We start from the raw sequence: 14,611 nt of genomic DNA, 5'->3' as shown, positions 1-14,611 counted from the left end.
CGCGAAACGCTGTGATTTTGCCCCGAGGACACGCGAGGACTGTGCAAACGCTGCGAGCGAGGTGTCCGCTGCGCGAGGATGCATAACGTCATTTCCCAGCTTTAATAGGAGGAAGCCAACTTCAGGGGAAATTAAAAAAAAAAAAAAACCGAGGCTGGTAAATTGGACCGTTGGGCTCACAATGCCGGCAGACAGCGTTAGCCGGAAGCTGCCTCGCGAGGACATTGTTTGGTGCTTTTGATGCTCACGGGAGCCGAGAAGATGGATGGAGCGAGCCGCTCGGTGACGCGACGTGCGTAGGAAGGAAGCCCCAAAGCCGTTCCCTCGTGGCGCTGCCCCGCGCTGGGAAACAAGCTTTCCGCTTCTCGCGGGCCCGGGGGTGGGATGAGCTGGCCGTCCCCGGGGAATCCGGCTGAGGCCGCGCTTCTGCCCGGCGAACTCGCTGTTCTTTTCAGCAAGGTGCCTTTTCTGTTCTAAATAAAGCTTTCCTGCCTTTCCCCGCTGTCCTGTAAAGAGCGGCTCCCTGGGCTGGCTCCTTCTCCTAGGGGTGTGTGCAGCCTTGCAAGAGATGGCTAGATTCTCGGCAATAAAATGCACTTCTAAATGCTCTTTCTAAATATATAATCTTTTTAAATGTTTTTTTTTTTTCGTTCGTGCACGTTTCTGCCGTGTAATCGGCGCTGCAGCCTGCTCTTTTTCCAGGCCTCTTTACCAAGTGAGCACGCTGCCCCTCCGCACTCGGACGTGTCCTCTGCCAGCTTCGCGCCCTTAAATAGCTGCCGGCAGCCCCGTGGCCCGGTTCGGCTCCGGTCCCTGGTGCACGGAGGCGATGTTGCGCCTATCTCCGAACTCGTGCAGCTGCTCTGCCCTGGCGCTGCCTCTGGCTTTTGGATACATCGCTGTCTGCTCTTGGAAAAAGGTGCATCCCTTCGTCACGGTGTTTTCTCCTTGTAGCTTTAATGCCGTTGCTTCTCTCCGCAGGGCCAGCTGAGGTTTTTATGGCTAAAACAAGAGGGGTTGATAACACCGGGCTGGTTAACAACCGCTTTTAGGCCGAGATAACGCTGCGGAGATGGGCCCTTCGCTCGTTCCCGCGGGCGGCTGCCTCCCGCTCTGCACGGCGAGGGCCGCGGGAACGCCGGCTGCGGGGCTGCTCTGGGGGCCAGGAACAGCAATACTCTTCCAAGCAGTCTGTTTTGCAAGCGATGTCTTTTTGCTCATTAATTAGATGCAGATTGGCTACGTTAACTCCCAAGTAGGCCGCGTAGGAAGGGTTTTGGCTCGGTGGGCTGAGGAATGTTTATTGCTCTGCTTCCATCCCTATCCCTTCCCCTAGGAAATGCTCCTTCGCCCCGGCGCATCCCATGGAGCCTGTGCCTGGCGTCTCCACCGCAGCGACGCCGAAGACTGGCTACAAACAGAGCTGGGATGTTGCCGTCTGCTGATGGACTCTGAGGTTTGCACGCAGCCACCACATGAGTGCAACGAGTTTTATGTCCCATTACTGGTTTCCTATTGCTTCATGTCCAAGTTGCATGAACAATAAAACATCAGGGCGGCACCACGTGAGGTTGGAAGAAGAACAAGGGAAGGTGGCATATAACCCCCACGAGCCTGGATGGCCATCATGAAAACCTACATATGAACTACAGCTCCGGCGCTTGGTCTTTGCAGCCTCTCTAGCAGCGCTCGGAGCTGGCCGTGCCCCGCAGGGCGGCCACCCGTGTCGAGCGGGGACGGCGAGGGCGACGTGCCGAGGGCATTGCCACACTCGGTCGCTCCGGGCATCGGCTGGGGGACGCTGAGCAGCGCGGACAACCGAGAACGTCTTCGGAGCACCGAAAGCGGTTGTTTACCGCGTGTAGTGCGGTCGCTCTCGAGTGAATTTTACTACACGGTGAGAAAAGTAATAGGATAAATGGCCAAAACGTGGCTTTGCTTAATTCTGCGAGTTTCAAAGGCTTCCCGCTCCCCCCCCCCCCCGGCCGCCCCGTTCAACGGCGGCTTTGCATGGCTCTCACAATGGGGAACAAACGTAACAATTTGATAAAAAATCTGAGACCTCGGTTGGTGACCAGGAAATCAGAAATTTTATTATTTATAGGTCATCTCTCGTTACTATTGAGCTTCGCCTCCCTCCCCAGCGACGGTTCTGACGTTCCTCCTCGTCGCCCCGCGGCGATGCAACCCCGCGGATAAATCCAGCGGGGAAACCGGCAGCGACTGGTTTTCTAGCCAGAACCGTTCGCTGACACCTCGGGGACCCAGAGAGGGGTCTGCGAAGCTGTTTTTGAGTTGCTCTGGCCCCCGTGGGACAGTGTCACCGCATCGCTAGGTGGCAGTGACGCCGCGTGGCCGCGCTGGCTCTTGGCAGCCCGCGGCGCTGGGAGTTGTCCAGAGAGGAGAGGCTTTTTCCAGAGCCCTCCTGTGTGCATTAGCTGACAAACTGCTGGAAGAGGTTTTTCCTGGAAGTTTGCATGCGACACTGTGCTGCAGCGGTTGTATCGCCACCAGTAAGTAGCTCTAGAGATTATAAAAGATGAATGTAATTTCTACAAAAAGCACTCCCAGACAGACTAGGAACTACCCATGGATAATTAGCTGTACACTGGGAAATTATAGGGCTGCCCGCTTTGCAGCCGGGTATATACGCTCCAATCCGCCGTGTGAATATTGAAAAATAACTTAAATCCTCTCGGCTTTGAATGCTGCGGCGAGGCTCGTGCAAATTTGCAAGGAATTCTTGGTGCAAATTTGCAGGAGGTTCTTGTTGGCCAAGAAAAGAAAAGGACGGTATATGAAAAGGATTTGTGCCCCCTCTGTCTCCCCCCCACCCCCAGGTTATATCGGAGCAGAGTCTTGCAGTTTCCCTTTCTCTCGCTCGTGTTTTTCTTGCTCGGAAACCACAACTCGGGGCAATTTTTGTCGGAGCGGGCAGGGCAGAAGGGCTTTCAGGCGTGGTGCTTCACAGCCACATACTCGGTCTGAAACGAAAGGTGAGAACTCACGTTGTTGACCCTTACCGTGTGTTTGCAAACTCTCGCACTTATTTGCTGCTTCTCGCAGCTCTGCTGGGAGAAACGAGTAGGGTAACGCTGGGGGCTATCATAGATGACAACAAAAGGAGATCCAAAAGCTTAGCAGCTCCTTTTCCCAGGGCGTTTGCAGCCGGTGATGCATCTGAGCGTGCAGCAGAGCCCACTAGAGTTAACACTTGGCTAGCGGTTACTTTACAGAGTGTTTTTGCTCTTTCAGTATGACTCTGAAAATGAAATGCTGAATGCCTAATCCAGCCCTGTGCCCACAAGGGATACTTTTAACACGCAAAGGCCAGCGGTAGGGCTGCTTTTGAACTACTGCTGCCTTGCAAATGGGTCAAATTCAGCCTGCAAAGCTGAGCAGCTCTCCCAGGGCTCCGGCGTGTTCCCACGTTTCTGCCGGTGCGAGCTGGACCCAAGCGGGAGCTGACATTTGGATGCGGTTTACATTTTGGCTCCGAGCCTGGGCAAGTGTAACAATAACGGTCGCTTTGCTGGATCGGCCAGGCTGGAGCCTAGCGATGCGACGGCATTTTTGCGAAGCTGCCGCTTGCCAAAAGTTGCTTTCTCAAGAGCCTGTTTATTTTCCAGCGCAGCTCCACAGGAAACGGGTAATGCCAAGCGTGATGGATTTTGACGAGAGCAGCGTTTTAAATGCTCCGAGAGGCTCCGTGTCGTGCTGGGGGCTGAGGAAGCACTTTACCTCTTGGACGTGTCTCACGGCTATGCGCGTCCTGGTTTTCTTGGCTTTCTCAGCTGCGGGAAAGCAAAGAGAGGAAGTTAGAGGTGGGGGATCGAGGGGCTCCCCCGGGTACGGGACCGTAAGAAGGGTTACCTCCGGTGAGACGCTTCCTGCAGACCAGGAGCACCAGCAGGATGCAGAGGAGGAGGCAGCCGCAGGGCAGCCCGACCGCCAGCGGCCAGAAAAGGCATTCTTCTGGAGCGCGGGAACGTGGCATGCCGGAAGGGAAAAAGGAGAATCAGAGAGGTCTGGTAACAATCACACTCATAGGAAATAATTGCAATATCCCCGTTCAGGGTGTTTGCGCTCCGTCGTGGGCGGTGGTAATAGCGCGAGTGTGAGGAAGGGTCTGCTTGCCCCCGTCGCTGCCTTCAGGGGTCATGTTTCAGTGACTCCAAACCTCCGATTAACACAATTAAGCTCCGTGTCTTGGCGCAGAGGTGAAATTAGAGAAAACGTCCTACCTGGCTTGCGGACGCCGGCGCTGACGCTGCGCCCCGTGCCATTCGAGGTGGCCGTGCATGTGGCCTCGCCGTCCCAGCGCTCGGCCGACACCACCGCCAGGCTCCAGGCGCCGAAGACCCCGCCGGCCTCCACGGCGCCCGCCGCCAATGCCACGGTGCCCGAGCCCGCCGCCACCTCCCAGCGCACGGCCTCCCAGTCCGCAGCGAGGTCGGAGAGGTGGCACAGCAGGGCCAGGCGGGCCGGGTGGGAGCTCTCCTCCTCCGCCTCGATGGGCACCAGCACGGAGACGCTCGGCTGGACGGCATCTAAACGCGAGTGGGTAAAGCCACGTCGGTGGCAGAGCGGCCCCGGCCCCGGGATCAGCCCGTCCGTGGGGGCCGCCTGCTGCAGCTGGAGTCGCCTAACACCTTCGGGAAGTGCTTTAGACCCTCTCTGCTCGAGGCAGCTCGCCTGATGACGGCGCCATGGGTTCAGTACGCGCTAACGCTTCAACAAATGAAACATCTCCAGGCTCCTTGAACGGTGGCACCCGACTTTAGCTCTGCACCAAGCCTGGGAATCCCAGAGGCCGGGACAAGGCACATCCCTGCCGTCAGCCTCTGACTCTCTCCCTGTTTCCTCCTCCCACTGCACCATATTGCTTTTTAATTACATATTAGCGCTCCGACCTGCGGGACACTCACCGGTGACGACAAGCCTGGTGCCGCTCCCAAAGCGCGGGTGCAGGACGGAGACGCTGCAGTAATAAACGCCGGAGTCATTCCTCTCCACAGAGCTGATGTTAAAGGAAAAAACCTGTTGCGCTTCCACTGTTCCCGAATATTTTTCCTCTGGGGATGAGTATGAAGAGCTCTGGTAAACATGGTACAAGCTGCCATCCGGCCTCTCTCTGTACCAGTTCACGCTCCACTCGTTGCTGGAGATGTTGCAGCTGAGCCGGGCTGTGTCGCCCGGTTTCAGCCACAGCTGCGCCGGGCTTTGGTGGATCCCAGCAGCGGTTCCTGCACAGGAAAATCTGAGCTGAATCCAGCAGCCGGTATCGGCGGGTCACCCTGTGCCTTACCCGGCCGCTTCCCCGCTCCAAAGCACGTTACGGAGCTTGAAACGCAATATTGGCTCCCGTCCCTTGGAATTGCTTCGCCTGCATTAATTCGGCCCTGCTCCTTCAGGAGAGAAGTATTTTGCACTTGAAAAGCAACTTTCTTGTGCGGATTACAGAGCGTGGCGGATCCTAGTGAGAGGAATCCCATCACCTTCCTGGACGCAGGAATAGCGACAGTTTAAAAATGCAGAAACTGAGAAATGCAGAAATTGAGGGAGAGGGGAGGGAGAACAGCAACGCCGGGTTCCTAGCGGGAGAGGATGCTCGGAGGAGCAGGTGCTCCACTTTAGCGACTGGGCTGGGCTTTCTCTAAGATCAAGAGCTGAAGGCAAAATAAGTCATTTTGTTAGGATTTTACCCCAGATCATCTCCTGTTGTTTTGGCATTGAGGTGCTTGCTTCGGCCCTCCGCCCAAAAAGTCCCGTCCCTATATGAAGCAAGAGAGCACGAAGAAGCAGACTCGGAGCAGCAGTCGTTTTCCAGATTTAAAACAGATTGCATCGAGAACGCTTTAGGAAAAGGAAACCATCTGAGTACATCTAACGTGTTTAAGCCAGCGCAGCACCCTGCCCTCCCTCTGCTCGCCAGCTCAGTTTGGTGTAACCTAGCTGCAGAAGATCACCGCGTGCGAGCGGAGATGCTCTTAGCTCGGCAGGAAACGAGCCTGCCGTATTCCCCGAGCAGGTACTCACGTGGCAAGAAGAGCAGGATAACCCCCAGGAGCTGGCGGCCCATGTTCGGCGGAGCTGCTGGAGGGATCGCCCTGCCAGGAAAGCTTTTCTCGCCGAGGGAGGAAGGGCCGGCGTCCGGCCGGCCGGCCGGCCCGCACTCTTCAGCGGTGGTGGCGCGCCAACGCTTCGTCCCGGCTGCGCTGGCGCCCGCCGTGGGTTGGGTCCTTCCTGCCAGCACGGGGCGGTCACAGCGATTCCCCCGCCAGCCCCCCTTTCCCGGTGGGCTTCCATGCTTTACAGCTTCACTGCTTCGTTGGTAACGCTTCAGATGGGTAAACGAGGCGTGAAGTGCAACCGCAGGCTCCTCCTCGGACAAGGGCAAACTCTTTGCGTGTGTTTGAAGGATGGAGGACGTGACCGGTGAGGAGAGCCGGAGAGGGACACGCTTGGGCTTGGGTGGTTATTTAGTGTTCTAGATTAGGGAAGGAGAGGACATCTCTGGGAAGGGAACGGTGGGTTAGAAAAATAAAAGAGCATGATGGATATAACCGCTAACTCCTTCCTCTCCCCGTCCCGGTAGCAGACAGACTGTGAGCCCAGCTCCCACTGGCTGTATTGAATCTAATTGCGGTTCCTTATCCCAAGAGGTTTTTTCTCCCGGATTTTATGCATGTCTGCATATCTCGGGTGAAGCCTGGCTATTTCCCCTCTCCCTGGTAAAAAATTGTGTTTCCTCCTGGCATTGACGGGACGATTTCCGAAGCTCCCGGATCCCGTTTTGAGATGGGGCGGGTGCTTGGGAGCCGCTGGGATGCACATCCCGAGGAGCAGGCAGCTGAGCTTTGCGCCCTGAGCTCATGCACTTGCCCAAAGCTGTTCAAGGCCGGAAGCGCCGCTCCCGGCACAGGTGGATGCTTTCTTCAATCTTACCTTTGTTAAACGTGAGTTATTATGGATTGCCCTTGTTCTTTAGAGAACTAAGGCACTTAGGTTGGGCATTGGGGCCTCCTCTGCTTTGCGAAGTCCACTAAAGTTGTGCGAGATGACACATAACACCGCGTCACGGCCCCCGCTACCGGCCACCAAACACCTCGTCAGTGAAGCCACCTTTCCATTGGAAGTGCCGCATGGGCACAGATGCATAGAAACACTCTGCCTACTTAAGGAATTAATGCATAATAAATCCCCCAAGCTCTGAACTTGATCTCTGAGCTGGACAAGACATTAGGAAACTGCTGCTGAGCAGCACCCACAGGGTAAAACCAGCTCGTGCAGGCTGGGTCTTTTGCAAAAGCTCAGGGCTGGTATTTGCCTTATTGAAAGCAAAGCCTGCTGTGGTCAGATGTGCCTCATTTATTTTGTCACTTCAATGTTGTTTGTTCAAATAAACACCCTCTTTTTTTTTTTCCCCCTCCGCTCTGCTGCCCACAGCCACTTGTTACAAACTTTAATTGCAGAGAGGGGTCCGGGTTTAGCAAACAGCCTTGTTTCCCAAACCGCAACAGGAAGGCAAGCGGGGAGGGCTGCTGGCCCCAAATGTATCGCCTTTCTTTTTTAGTCCCTTGCCCTTTGAAGGTCATTTTTGGCTCAGTTTTGCAGAGCGTGAAGCTGAGTACATCTCCGAAGTGCGCTCGTGGCGCTGAGTAGGTGTACCCCACCTCCCGCTCTGAGGGGAGCCTCCCCATCAAACGCATTGAAAAACTGTCCCCCCAAAACGCGGCAGTGGCATGGGACAATATAATTTATACTGTCTGGGCTCTGGAGGTTGATTTATCCTTATTCTCAAGTACTTGTAAAATGGAGCAGGGATGCTGTCAAGCGCCCTGTGTGCACGAGGGAGCCCGGACCTAGCCCCAAGCATCGAGCAAGTGGTTAAAAAACCAGGCTTTCCTCCCCGACCCCGCGCCCATGTGGAGCCCAGCCTCTTGCTCCAGTTTCATGTCGGACCAAAGAAGCAGGAAAGTTTTTTTTTTTCTTTGCAAAACCGTGGGAGTTTCAGGCTCCGGCGGGAGTTTCTCTCGGGTTTCTACTGCTCCTTAATGCAAACCAGTTTCCAAAGCGCTCCCTGGCACCCGGAAGGAGCTTCTAGAAACGCTTCCTTGGGGCACTGGAGCTACTTTAGCACGTCAAAAATGGGTCTCTGCCACCGAGCCGCCGGTGGGAAACGCCTTCCGGCAGCGGGAGCCGTCGCGCTTCTTCCCGGGGCGGGAGCTGTCCGCAGCCGCCGCGGCCCCGGCTGGGGTTTGCTTGTAGCCGGGGGAAAAAGGGGAACAACCAAAATGTAGCCGCAAGCGAGGCACCGAGGAACAGGAGGAGGACGAGGAGGAGGAGGAGGCGGGCGCCCCGCGCCCCCGTGGCGGCGGGGGCCCGCTCCGAGCCGGGGAGAGCAGCACCTCTCGGCGGGTGTCCCCGCTCGGCCAGGGCGTCTGCCAAAGCGGCTTCTTAATAAAAGACAGGAGGACAATGCAAACAAATCCCGTGCTGCCTCGTGCGTGGCTCCTTCGGGGGCATCGGGGGGGCATCGGCGGGGCCCGGCGCAGCTCGGGCCGAGCCGGCGAGGGGAAGCGGGGCCGGGCTGGGGGGCGCCGGCGGAGCGGCCGCAGGGGGCCGGCGGTGCGTCCCGGCGCAGCCCGACCACGAGCCGCGACGCCTTTGCCCGCTTTCGCCTTTTATTTCCCTGCGCGGCCTCCCCGGGGAGCGCGGGCCGCGGCCGGGCCGCTCCTCCCCGTGGCTCCGCCAGCACGGAGGCGCTCGGCTGGACGGCGTCTGCGCGACAGCCGGCAGCTGGCAGCGGCCCCGGCCCCGGCCCCCCCCCACCCCACCCCACCCCGGGGGGGAAATCGCCCCGGGGCCGTGGCTCTTGGGGCGCTACGGGCGTCGCTCCAGCCCGGCCACGGCAGCGCAGCGCCCGCCGCCCCCCCAAAACCCACCCGGCCCGACGGTGACAGCGTCCCCGCCGGCGGCCGGCAGCTGCGCCGGCACCCGCGCCCGGACGAGGAGGAGCAGGACGAGGAGGAAGACGGGGCAAAAGGAGCCCGGGGCAGCTGGCGCCCACCGGGAGCCCCCGCCGCCGGCTGCTCTGCACCTCTTCACCTGCAGGGCGCCCCGGCGCCGCGGGGGCACGGGCCAGGCGGGCCGTTTTCAGCACGGCGTTGTCGGACGGGGCGTTTCCCGGCGCTGCCTTCAGCACCTGTCGCCGATGCTGGTCTCGGGCCCGACGCCCTGGGCGGGCTGCGCGGTTAGAGGCTGCGCCGGCCCCAGGCACGGCCCCCGGGGGCGTTGCTCGGCCGAGCCGCGGGGCAGACGCCGAGCCCGGCCGCCGGCCGGCGAGCCTTGCTGCGGCCATGGCCCCGGCCGCCGGCCTCCTCCTCGCCTGCTTCGGTAAAACTTCCCGCGGCGCTCGGCGGCGGCGGCGGCGGCGCGCACCCGCCCTGCCCAGCGCCTGCCCCGGGCACCGCCGGTCCCGCCTTTGCTTCCGCAGCGCTGGCGGCGCCGCTGCAGCTGCACCAGGACGAGCCCGGCGTCTTCGCGGAGCCCGGCGGCACGGCGGAGCTGCACTGCTCCTTCCGCGAGCGCCTGGAGTCCGGCCGCGCCGTGCGCTGGTACCTGCGGCGCGACGGCGGCCCGCCCGCCCTGCTGCTGCGCTGCGACGCGCACGGGGGAGAGCCGCGGCACCAGTGCAAGCACCAGCACCACCGCTCGAGCCTGCGAATCCGCGGCGCTCGGACCACCGACAGCGGCGTCTACTACTGCGCCTACATCGTCGCCAGCTGGCTGGTTTTCAGCGACGGGTGCAGCCTGGTCGTTGGAGGTGAGGGGCCGGGGGGGGGGTTTTCCGGGCGGCGGCGGCATCCGGCCCGGCGGCCCGGGAGCGCGCCCTGAGCGGTGCCGCTGCCGCGCAGACAGCTGGCGGGCCGGGAGCTGGGTGCGGCTGCTGGGGCCCCGCGGGGCCGCCGCGGGCGGCCGCCTGGCCTGCGCCGTCGGTGCCGCCGGCGGCGCCGTGCTCGTGTCGTGGCGCGTGCCGCCGGGCTCCCGGCTCAGCGGGCCGCCGCGGGAGCTGAGGGCCCCCGACGGCTCGACGACGCTCATCAGCCACGTCGCCGTGGCCCCCGAGGCCGGCCGCGAGGCGGAGGTGGCCTGCGAGGTGCGCTTCAACGCGTCCGGCCCCGGCGTGCGCCGCAGCGCCCGGCTCCGCGCAGGTGGGTGCGGGCCGGGGGGGAGCGTGGCCCGCGGCGGAAACTGAGGCAGGGGCTGAGCTGCCGCGCCCCCCTTGCAGCCGCCTGCCAGCCCAGCGCCGCGCTCTACGGGCTGGCGGCCGGCGGCGCCCTGCTGCTGCTCTCGGTCACGCTCAGCATCATGGCCGTGCTGCGACGGTCGCCGCCGGCGACAGCCTGCCGCAGCGCGGGCTGCTCCTCCGCAGCGCTGGAGCCGCAGGTGAGGCTCGCGCGGCCCCGCGGGGGGACGCCGCTGGGGGCCTGCGCATCACGGCCCCCGCTCTCGCCCGCCAGGCCACACTCGTGTACGCGCAGCTGGACTTCACCGCCGCCGCCGCCCACCAGCGCTGAGCCCGCTCGCCGCCGCCGCATGGCCCCGGGCCGCGTTGTGCAGCGGCGGTGGCGGCGCTGCAGAAACTTCCCCCCCAGCCCCGGGGTGCAAATCCGCAGCCTGGGGCTGGGGGGCCGCTTTTTCTCCTGCCTTGCCCAAGAGGAAGAAATAAAGAGGGTTGTTTGTTTCCTGCTGTGCAAGGTAGCTGGCCCTGCGCGCTGCCCCTGTGCCTGCGGCCGCGGGGGCCCGGGGACAGCGAGGCCGGAGGCGCGGCCGCGGGCGAGACAGCGCTGGGGCACCGCTGCCCCCCGGCCCGGGCTGCCATCCGGCCCCGCTGCTGCCGCGGGGCTCTGTGCCGGGGATACGCCGGGCTGGTGGGGGCTGGTAGGGCAGGCGCGGGGGGCTCAGCCGGGCCGAATACCCCCCAAACACCCCCACACCCCCCACACCCCAGAAACCCCCAAACACTCCCCATTCCCCAGTCTCCCCAAGTACCTCCAATACCCCCAGCACTCCCAAACACCCCCAAGACCCCCAATACAACCCCAAGATTCACCAACACCCCCAATACACCCCCAATGCACCCCCTATACCTCCTAATACCCCCAATATCCACAGTGGCCCCCCCGGTCCCGCCACCGAGCCGCCGGTGGGAAACGCCTTCCGGCAGCGGGAGCCGTCGCGCTTCTTCCCGGGGCGGGAGCTGTCCGCAGCCGCCGCGGCCCCGGCTGGGGTTTGCTTGTAGCCGGGGGAAAAAGGGGAACAACCAAAATGTAGCCGCAAGCGAGGCACCGAGGAACAGGAGGAGGACGAGGAGGAGGAGGAGGCGGGCGCCCCGCGCCCCCGTGGCGGCGGGGGCCCGCTCCGAGCCGGGGAGAGCAGCACCTCTCGGCGGGTGTCCCCGCTCGGCCAGGGCCTCTGCCAAAGCGGCTTCTTAATAAAAGACAGGAGGACAATGCAAACAAATCCCGTGCTGCCTCGTGCGTGGCTCCTTCGGGGGCATCGGGGGGGCATCGGCGGGGCCCGGCGCAGCTCGGGCCGAGCCGGCGAGGGGAAGCGGGGCCGGGCTGGGGGGCGCCGGCGGAGCGGCCGCAGGGGGCCGGCGGTGCGTCCCGGCGCAGCCCGACCACGAGCCGCGACGCCTTTGCCCGCTTTCGCCTTTTATTTCCCTGCGCGGCCTCCCCGGGGAGCGCGGGCCGCGGCCGGGCCGCTCCTCCCCGTGGCTCCGCCAGCACGGAGGCGCTCGGCTGGACGGCGTCTGCGCGACAGCCGGCAGCTGGCAGCGGCCCCGGCCCCGGCCCCCCCCCACCCCACCCCGGGGGGGAAATCGCCCCGGGGCCGTGGCTCTTGGGGCGCTACGGGCGTCGCTCCAGCCCGGCCACGGCAGCGCAGCGCCCGCCGCCGCCCCAAAACCCACCCGGCCCGACGGTGACAGCGTCCCCGCCGGCGGCCGGCAGCTGCGCCGGCACCCGCGCCCGGACGAGGAGGAGCAGGACGAGGAGGAAGACGGGGCAAAAGGAGCCCGGGGCAGCTGGCGCCCACCGGGAGCCCCCGCCGCCGGCTGCTCTGCACCTCTTCACCTGCAGGGCGCCCCGGCGCCGCGGGGGCACGGGCCAGGCGGGCCGTTTTCAGCACGGCGTTGTCGGACGGGGCGTTTCCCGGCGCTGCCTTCAGCACCTGTCGCCGATGCTGGTCTCGGGCCCGACGCCCTGGGCGGGCTGCGCGGTTAGAGGCTGCGCCGGCCCCAGGCACGGCCCCCGGGGGCGTTGCTCGGCCGAGCCGCGGGGCAGACGCCGAGCCCGGCCGCCGGCCGGCGAGCCTTGCTGCGGCCATGGCCCCGGCCGCCGGCCTCCTCCTCGCCTGCTTCGGTAAAACTTCCCGCGGCGCTCGGCGGCGGCGGCGGCGGCGCGCACCCGCCCTGCCCAGCGCCTGCCCCGGGCACCGCCGGTCCCGCCTTTGCTTCCGCAGCGCTGGCGGCGCCGCTGCAGCTGCACCAGGACGAGCCCGGCGTCTTCGCGGAGCCCGGCGGCACGGCGGAGCTGCACTGCTCCTTCCGCGAGCGCCTGGAGTCCGGCCGCGCCGTGCGCTGGTACCTGCGGCGCGACGGCGGCCCGCCCGCCCTGCTGCTGCGCTGCGACGCGCACGGGGGAGAGCCGCGGCACCAGTGCAAGCACCAGCACCACCGCTCGAGCCTGCGAATCCGCGGCGCTCGGACCACCGACAGCGGCGTCTACTACTGCGCCTACATCGTCGCCAGCTGGCTGGTTTTCAGCGACGGGTGCAGCCTGGTCGTTGGAGGTGAGGGGCCGGGGGGGGGGTTTTCCGGGCGGCGGCGGCATCCGGCCCGGCGGCCCGGGAGCGCGCCCTGAGCGGTGCCGCTGCCGCGCAGACAGCTGGCGGGCCGGGAGCTGGGTGCGGCTGCTGGGGCCCCGCGGGGCCGCCGCGGGCGGCCGCCTGGCCTGCGCCGTCGGTGCCGCCGGCGGCGCCGTGCTCGTGTCGTGGCGCGTGCCGCCGGGCTCCCGGCTCAGCGGGCCGCCGCGGGAGCTGAGGGCCCCCGACGGCTCGACGACGCTCATCAGCCACGTCGCCGTGGCCCCCGAGGCCGGCCGCGAGGCGGAGGTGGCCTGCGAGGTGCGCTTCAACGCGTCCGGCCCCGGCGTGCGCCGCAGCGCCCGGCTCCGCGCAGGTGGGTGCGGGCCGGGGGGGAGCGTGGCCCGCGGCGGAAACTGAGGCAGGGGCTGAGCTGCCGCGCCCCCCTTGCAGCCGCCTGCCAGCCCAGCGCCGCGCTCTACGGGCTGGCGGCCGGCGGCGCCCTGCTGCTGCTCTCGGTCACGCTCAGCATCATGGCCGTGCTGCGACGGTCGCCGCCGGCGACAGCCTGCCGCAGCGCGGGCTGCTCCTCCGCAGCGCTGGAGCCGCAGGTGAGGCTCGCGCGGCCCCGCGGGGGGACGCCGCTGGGGGCCTGCGCATCACGGCCCCCGCTCTCGCCCGCCAGGCCACACTCGTGTACGCGCAGCTGGACTTCACCGCCGCCGCCCACCAGCGCTGAGCCCGCTCGCCGCCGCCGCATGGCCCCAGGCCGCGTTGTGCAGCGGCGGTGGCGGCGCTGCAGAAACTTCCCCCCCAGCCCCGGGGTGCAAATCCACAGCCTGGGGCTGGGGGGCCGCTTTTTCTCCTGCCTTGCCCAAGAGGAAGAAATAAAGAGGGTTGTTTGTTTCCTGCTGTGCAAGGTAGCTGGCCCTGCGCGCTGCCCCTGTGCCTGCGGCCGCGGGGGCCCGGGGACAGCGAGGCCGGAGGCGCGGCCGCGGGCGAGACAGCGCTGGGGCACCGCTGCCCCCCGGCCCGGGCTGCCATCCGGCCCCGCTGCTGCCGCGGGGCTCTGTGCCGGGGATACGCCGGGCTGGTGGGGGCTGGTAGGGCAGGCGCGGGGGGCTCAGCCGGGCCGAATACCCCCCAAACACCCCCACACCCCCCACACCCCAGAAACCCCCAAACACTCCCCATTCCCCAGTCTCCCCAAGTACCTCCAATACCCCCAGCACTCCCAAACACCCCCAAGACCCCCAATACAACCCCAAGATTCACCAACACCCCCAATACACCCCCAATGCACCCCCTATACCTCCTAATACCCCCAATATCCACAGTGGCCCCCCCGGTCCCGCCACCGAGCCGCCGGTGGGAAACGCCTTCCGGCAGCGGGAGCCGTCGCGCTTCTTCCCGGGGCGGGAGCTGTCCGCAGCCGCCGCGGCCCCGGCTGGGGTTTGCTTGTAGCCGGGGGAAAAAGGGGAACAACCAAAATGTAGCCGCAAGCGAGGCACCGAGGAACAGGAGGAGGACGAGGAGGAGGAGGACGAGGAGGAGGAGGAGGCGGGCGCCCCGCGCCCCCGTGGCGGCGGGGGCCCGCTCCGAGCCGGGGAGAGCAGCACCTCTCGGCGGGTGTCCCCGCTCGGCCAGGGCGTCTGCCAAAGCGGCTTCTTAATAAAAGACAGGAGGACAATGCAAACAAATCCCGTGCTGCCTCGTGCGTGGCTCCTTCGGGGGCATC

The 14,611-nt window shown here is 64.6% G+C and overlaps 3 protein-coding genes across 5 annotated transcripts; 2 read left to right on the top strand and 1 right to left on the bottom strand.

Annotated features, from left to right (window-relative positions):
- Nucleotides 1-2,067: 2,067 nt before the first annotated feature.
- LOC104153631 (M1-specific T cell receptor beta chain-like) lies at nucleotides 2,068-8,549 on the bottom strand. Its single transcript, XM_068922461.1, has 6 exons — nucleotides 6,040-8,549; nucleotides 4,929-5,246; nucleotides 4,245-4,550; nucleotides 3,874-3,975; nucleotides 3,742-3,794; nucleotides 2,068-2,984 (listed from the first exon to the last, which is right to left on the bottom strand). Exons 1-6 carry the CDS (start codon nucleotides 6,080-6,082, stop codon nucleotides 2,952-2,954), a joined length of 855 nt encoding a protein of 284 aa, XP_068778562.1. The 5' UTR covers nucleotides 6,083-8,549; the 3' UTR covers nucleotides 2,068-2,951.
- A 425-nt stretch (nucleotides 8,550-8,974) lies between these two features.
- On the top strand, nucleotides 8,975-11,522 carry LOC138062893 (uncharacterized). 2 transcript variants are annotated; one of them, XM_068922127.1, is made up of 6 exons: nucleotides 9,276-9,399; nucleotides 9,500-9,829; nucleotides 10,133-10,217; nucleotides 10,295-10,452; nucleotides 10,527-10,764; nucleotides 11,182-11,522. In XM_068922127.1, the coding sequence occupies exons 1-5, from the start codon at nucleotides 9,363-9,365 to the stop codon at nucleotides 10,733-10,735; spliced, it is 819 nt and encodes a 272-aa protein (XP_068778228.1). In that variant the 5' UTR covers nucleotides 9,276-9,362; the 3' UTR covers nucleotides 10,736-10,764; nucleotides 11,182-11,522. The 2 variants fall into 2 exon arrangements, with proteins under 2 accessions (XP_068778229.1, XP_068778228.1); XM_068922128.1 differs by lacking the exon at nucleotides 11,182-11,522 and having other exon boundaries at nucleotides 8,975-9,399; nucleotides 9,921-10,217; nucleotides 10,527-10,722.
- A 213-nt stretch (nucleotides 11,523-11,735) lies between these two features.
- LOC138062891 (uncharacterized) lies at nucleotides 11,736-14,597 on the top strand. 2 transcript variants are annotated; one of them, XR_011136611.1, is made up of 6 exons: nucleotides 11,736-12,431; nucleotides 12,532-12,861; nucleotides 12,953-13,249; nucleotides 13,327-13,484; nucleotides 13,559-13,793; nucleotides 14,211-14,597. XR_011136611.1 is itself a non-coding variant. In XM_068922125.1 (5 exons), exons 1-5 carry the CDS (start codon nucleotides 12,395-12,397, stop codon nucleotides 13,610-13,612), a joined length of 876 nt encoding a protein of 291 aa, XP_068778226.1. In that variant the 5' UTR covers nucleotides 11,736-12,394; the 3' UTR covers nucleotides 13,613-14,597. The 2 variants fall into 2 exon arrangements, 1 of the variants encoding a protein (XP_068778226.1); XM_068922125.1 differs by having other exon boundaries at nucleotides 13,559-14,597.
- The last annotated feature ends 14 nt before the right edge of the window (nucleotides 14,598-14,611 follow it).

Source organism: Struthio camelus, chromosome 30 (genome assembly GCF_040807025.1).
Source record: "Struthio camelus isolate bStrCam1 chromosome 30, bStrCam1.hap1, whole genome shotgun sequence".
NCBI classification, from domain to species: Eukaryota; Metazoa; Chordata; class Aves; order Struthioniformes; family Struthionidae; genus Struthio; species Struthio camelus.
This window is presented reverse-complemented; position numbering and strand designations above follow the sequence as displayed.

Coding starts and splice junctions, on each gene's coding strand:
- LOC104153631 (XM_068922461.1), bottom strand. CDS start 6,082: ATGGGCCGCCAGCTCCTGGGGGTTATCCTGCTCTTCTTGCCAC. Junction 3,795..3,873: donor CAGGAAGCGTCTCACCGGAG/GTAACCCTTCTT, acceptor GCTTTCCCGCAG/CTGAGAAAGCCAAGAAAACC. Junction 2,985..3,741: donor CCGTGAGACACGTCCAAGAG/GTAAAGTGCTTC, acceptor CTTTCGTTTCAG/ACCGAGTATGTGGCTGTGAA.
- LOC138062893 (XM_068922128.1), top strand. CDS start 9,363: ATGGCCCCGGCCGCCGGCCTCCTCCTCGCCTGCTTCG. Junction 9,400..9,499: donor CCTCCTCCTCGCCTGCTTCG/GTAAAACTTCCC, acceptor TTGCTTCCGCAG/CGCTGGCGGCGCCGCTGCAG. Junction 10,218..10,294: donor CAGCGCCCGGCTCCGCGCAG/GTGGGTGCGGGC, acceptor CCCCCCTTGCAG/CCGCCTGCCAGCCCAGCGCC.
- LOC138062891 (XM_068922125.1), top strand. CDS start 12,395: ATGGCCCCGGCCGCCGGCCTCCTCCTCGCCTGCTTCG. Junction 12,862..12,952: donor GTGCAGCCTGGTCGTTGGAG/GTGAGGGGCCGG, acceptor GCTGCCGCGCAG/ACAGCTGGCGGGCCGGGAGC. Junction 13,485..13,558: donor CCGCAGCGCTGGAGCCGCAG/GTGAGGCTCGCG, acceptor CTCGCCCGCCAG/GCCACACTCGTGTACGCGCA.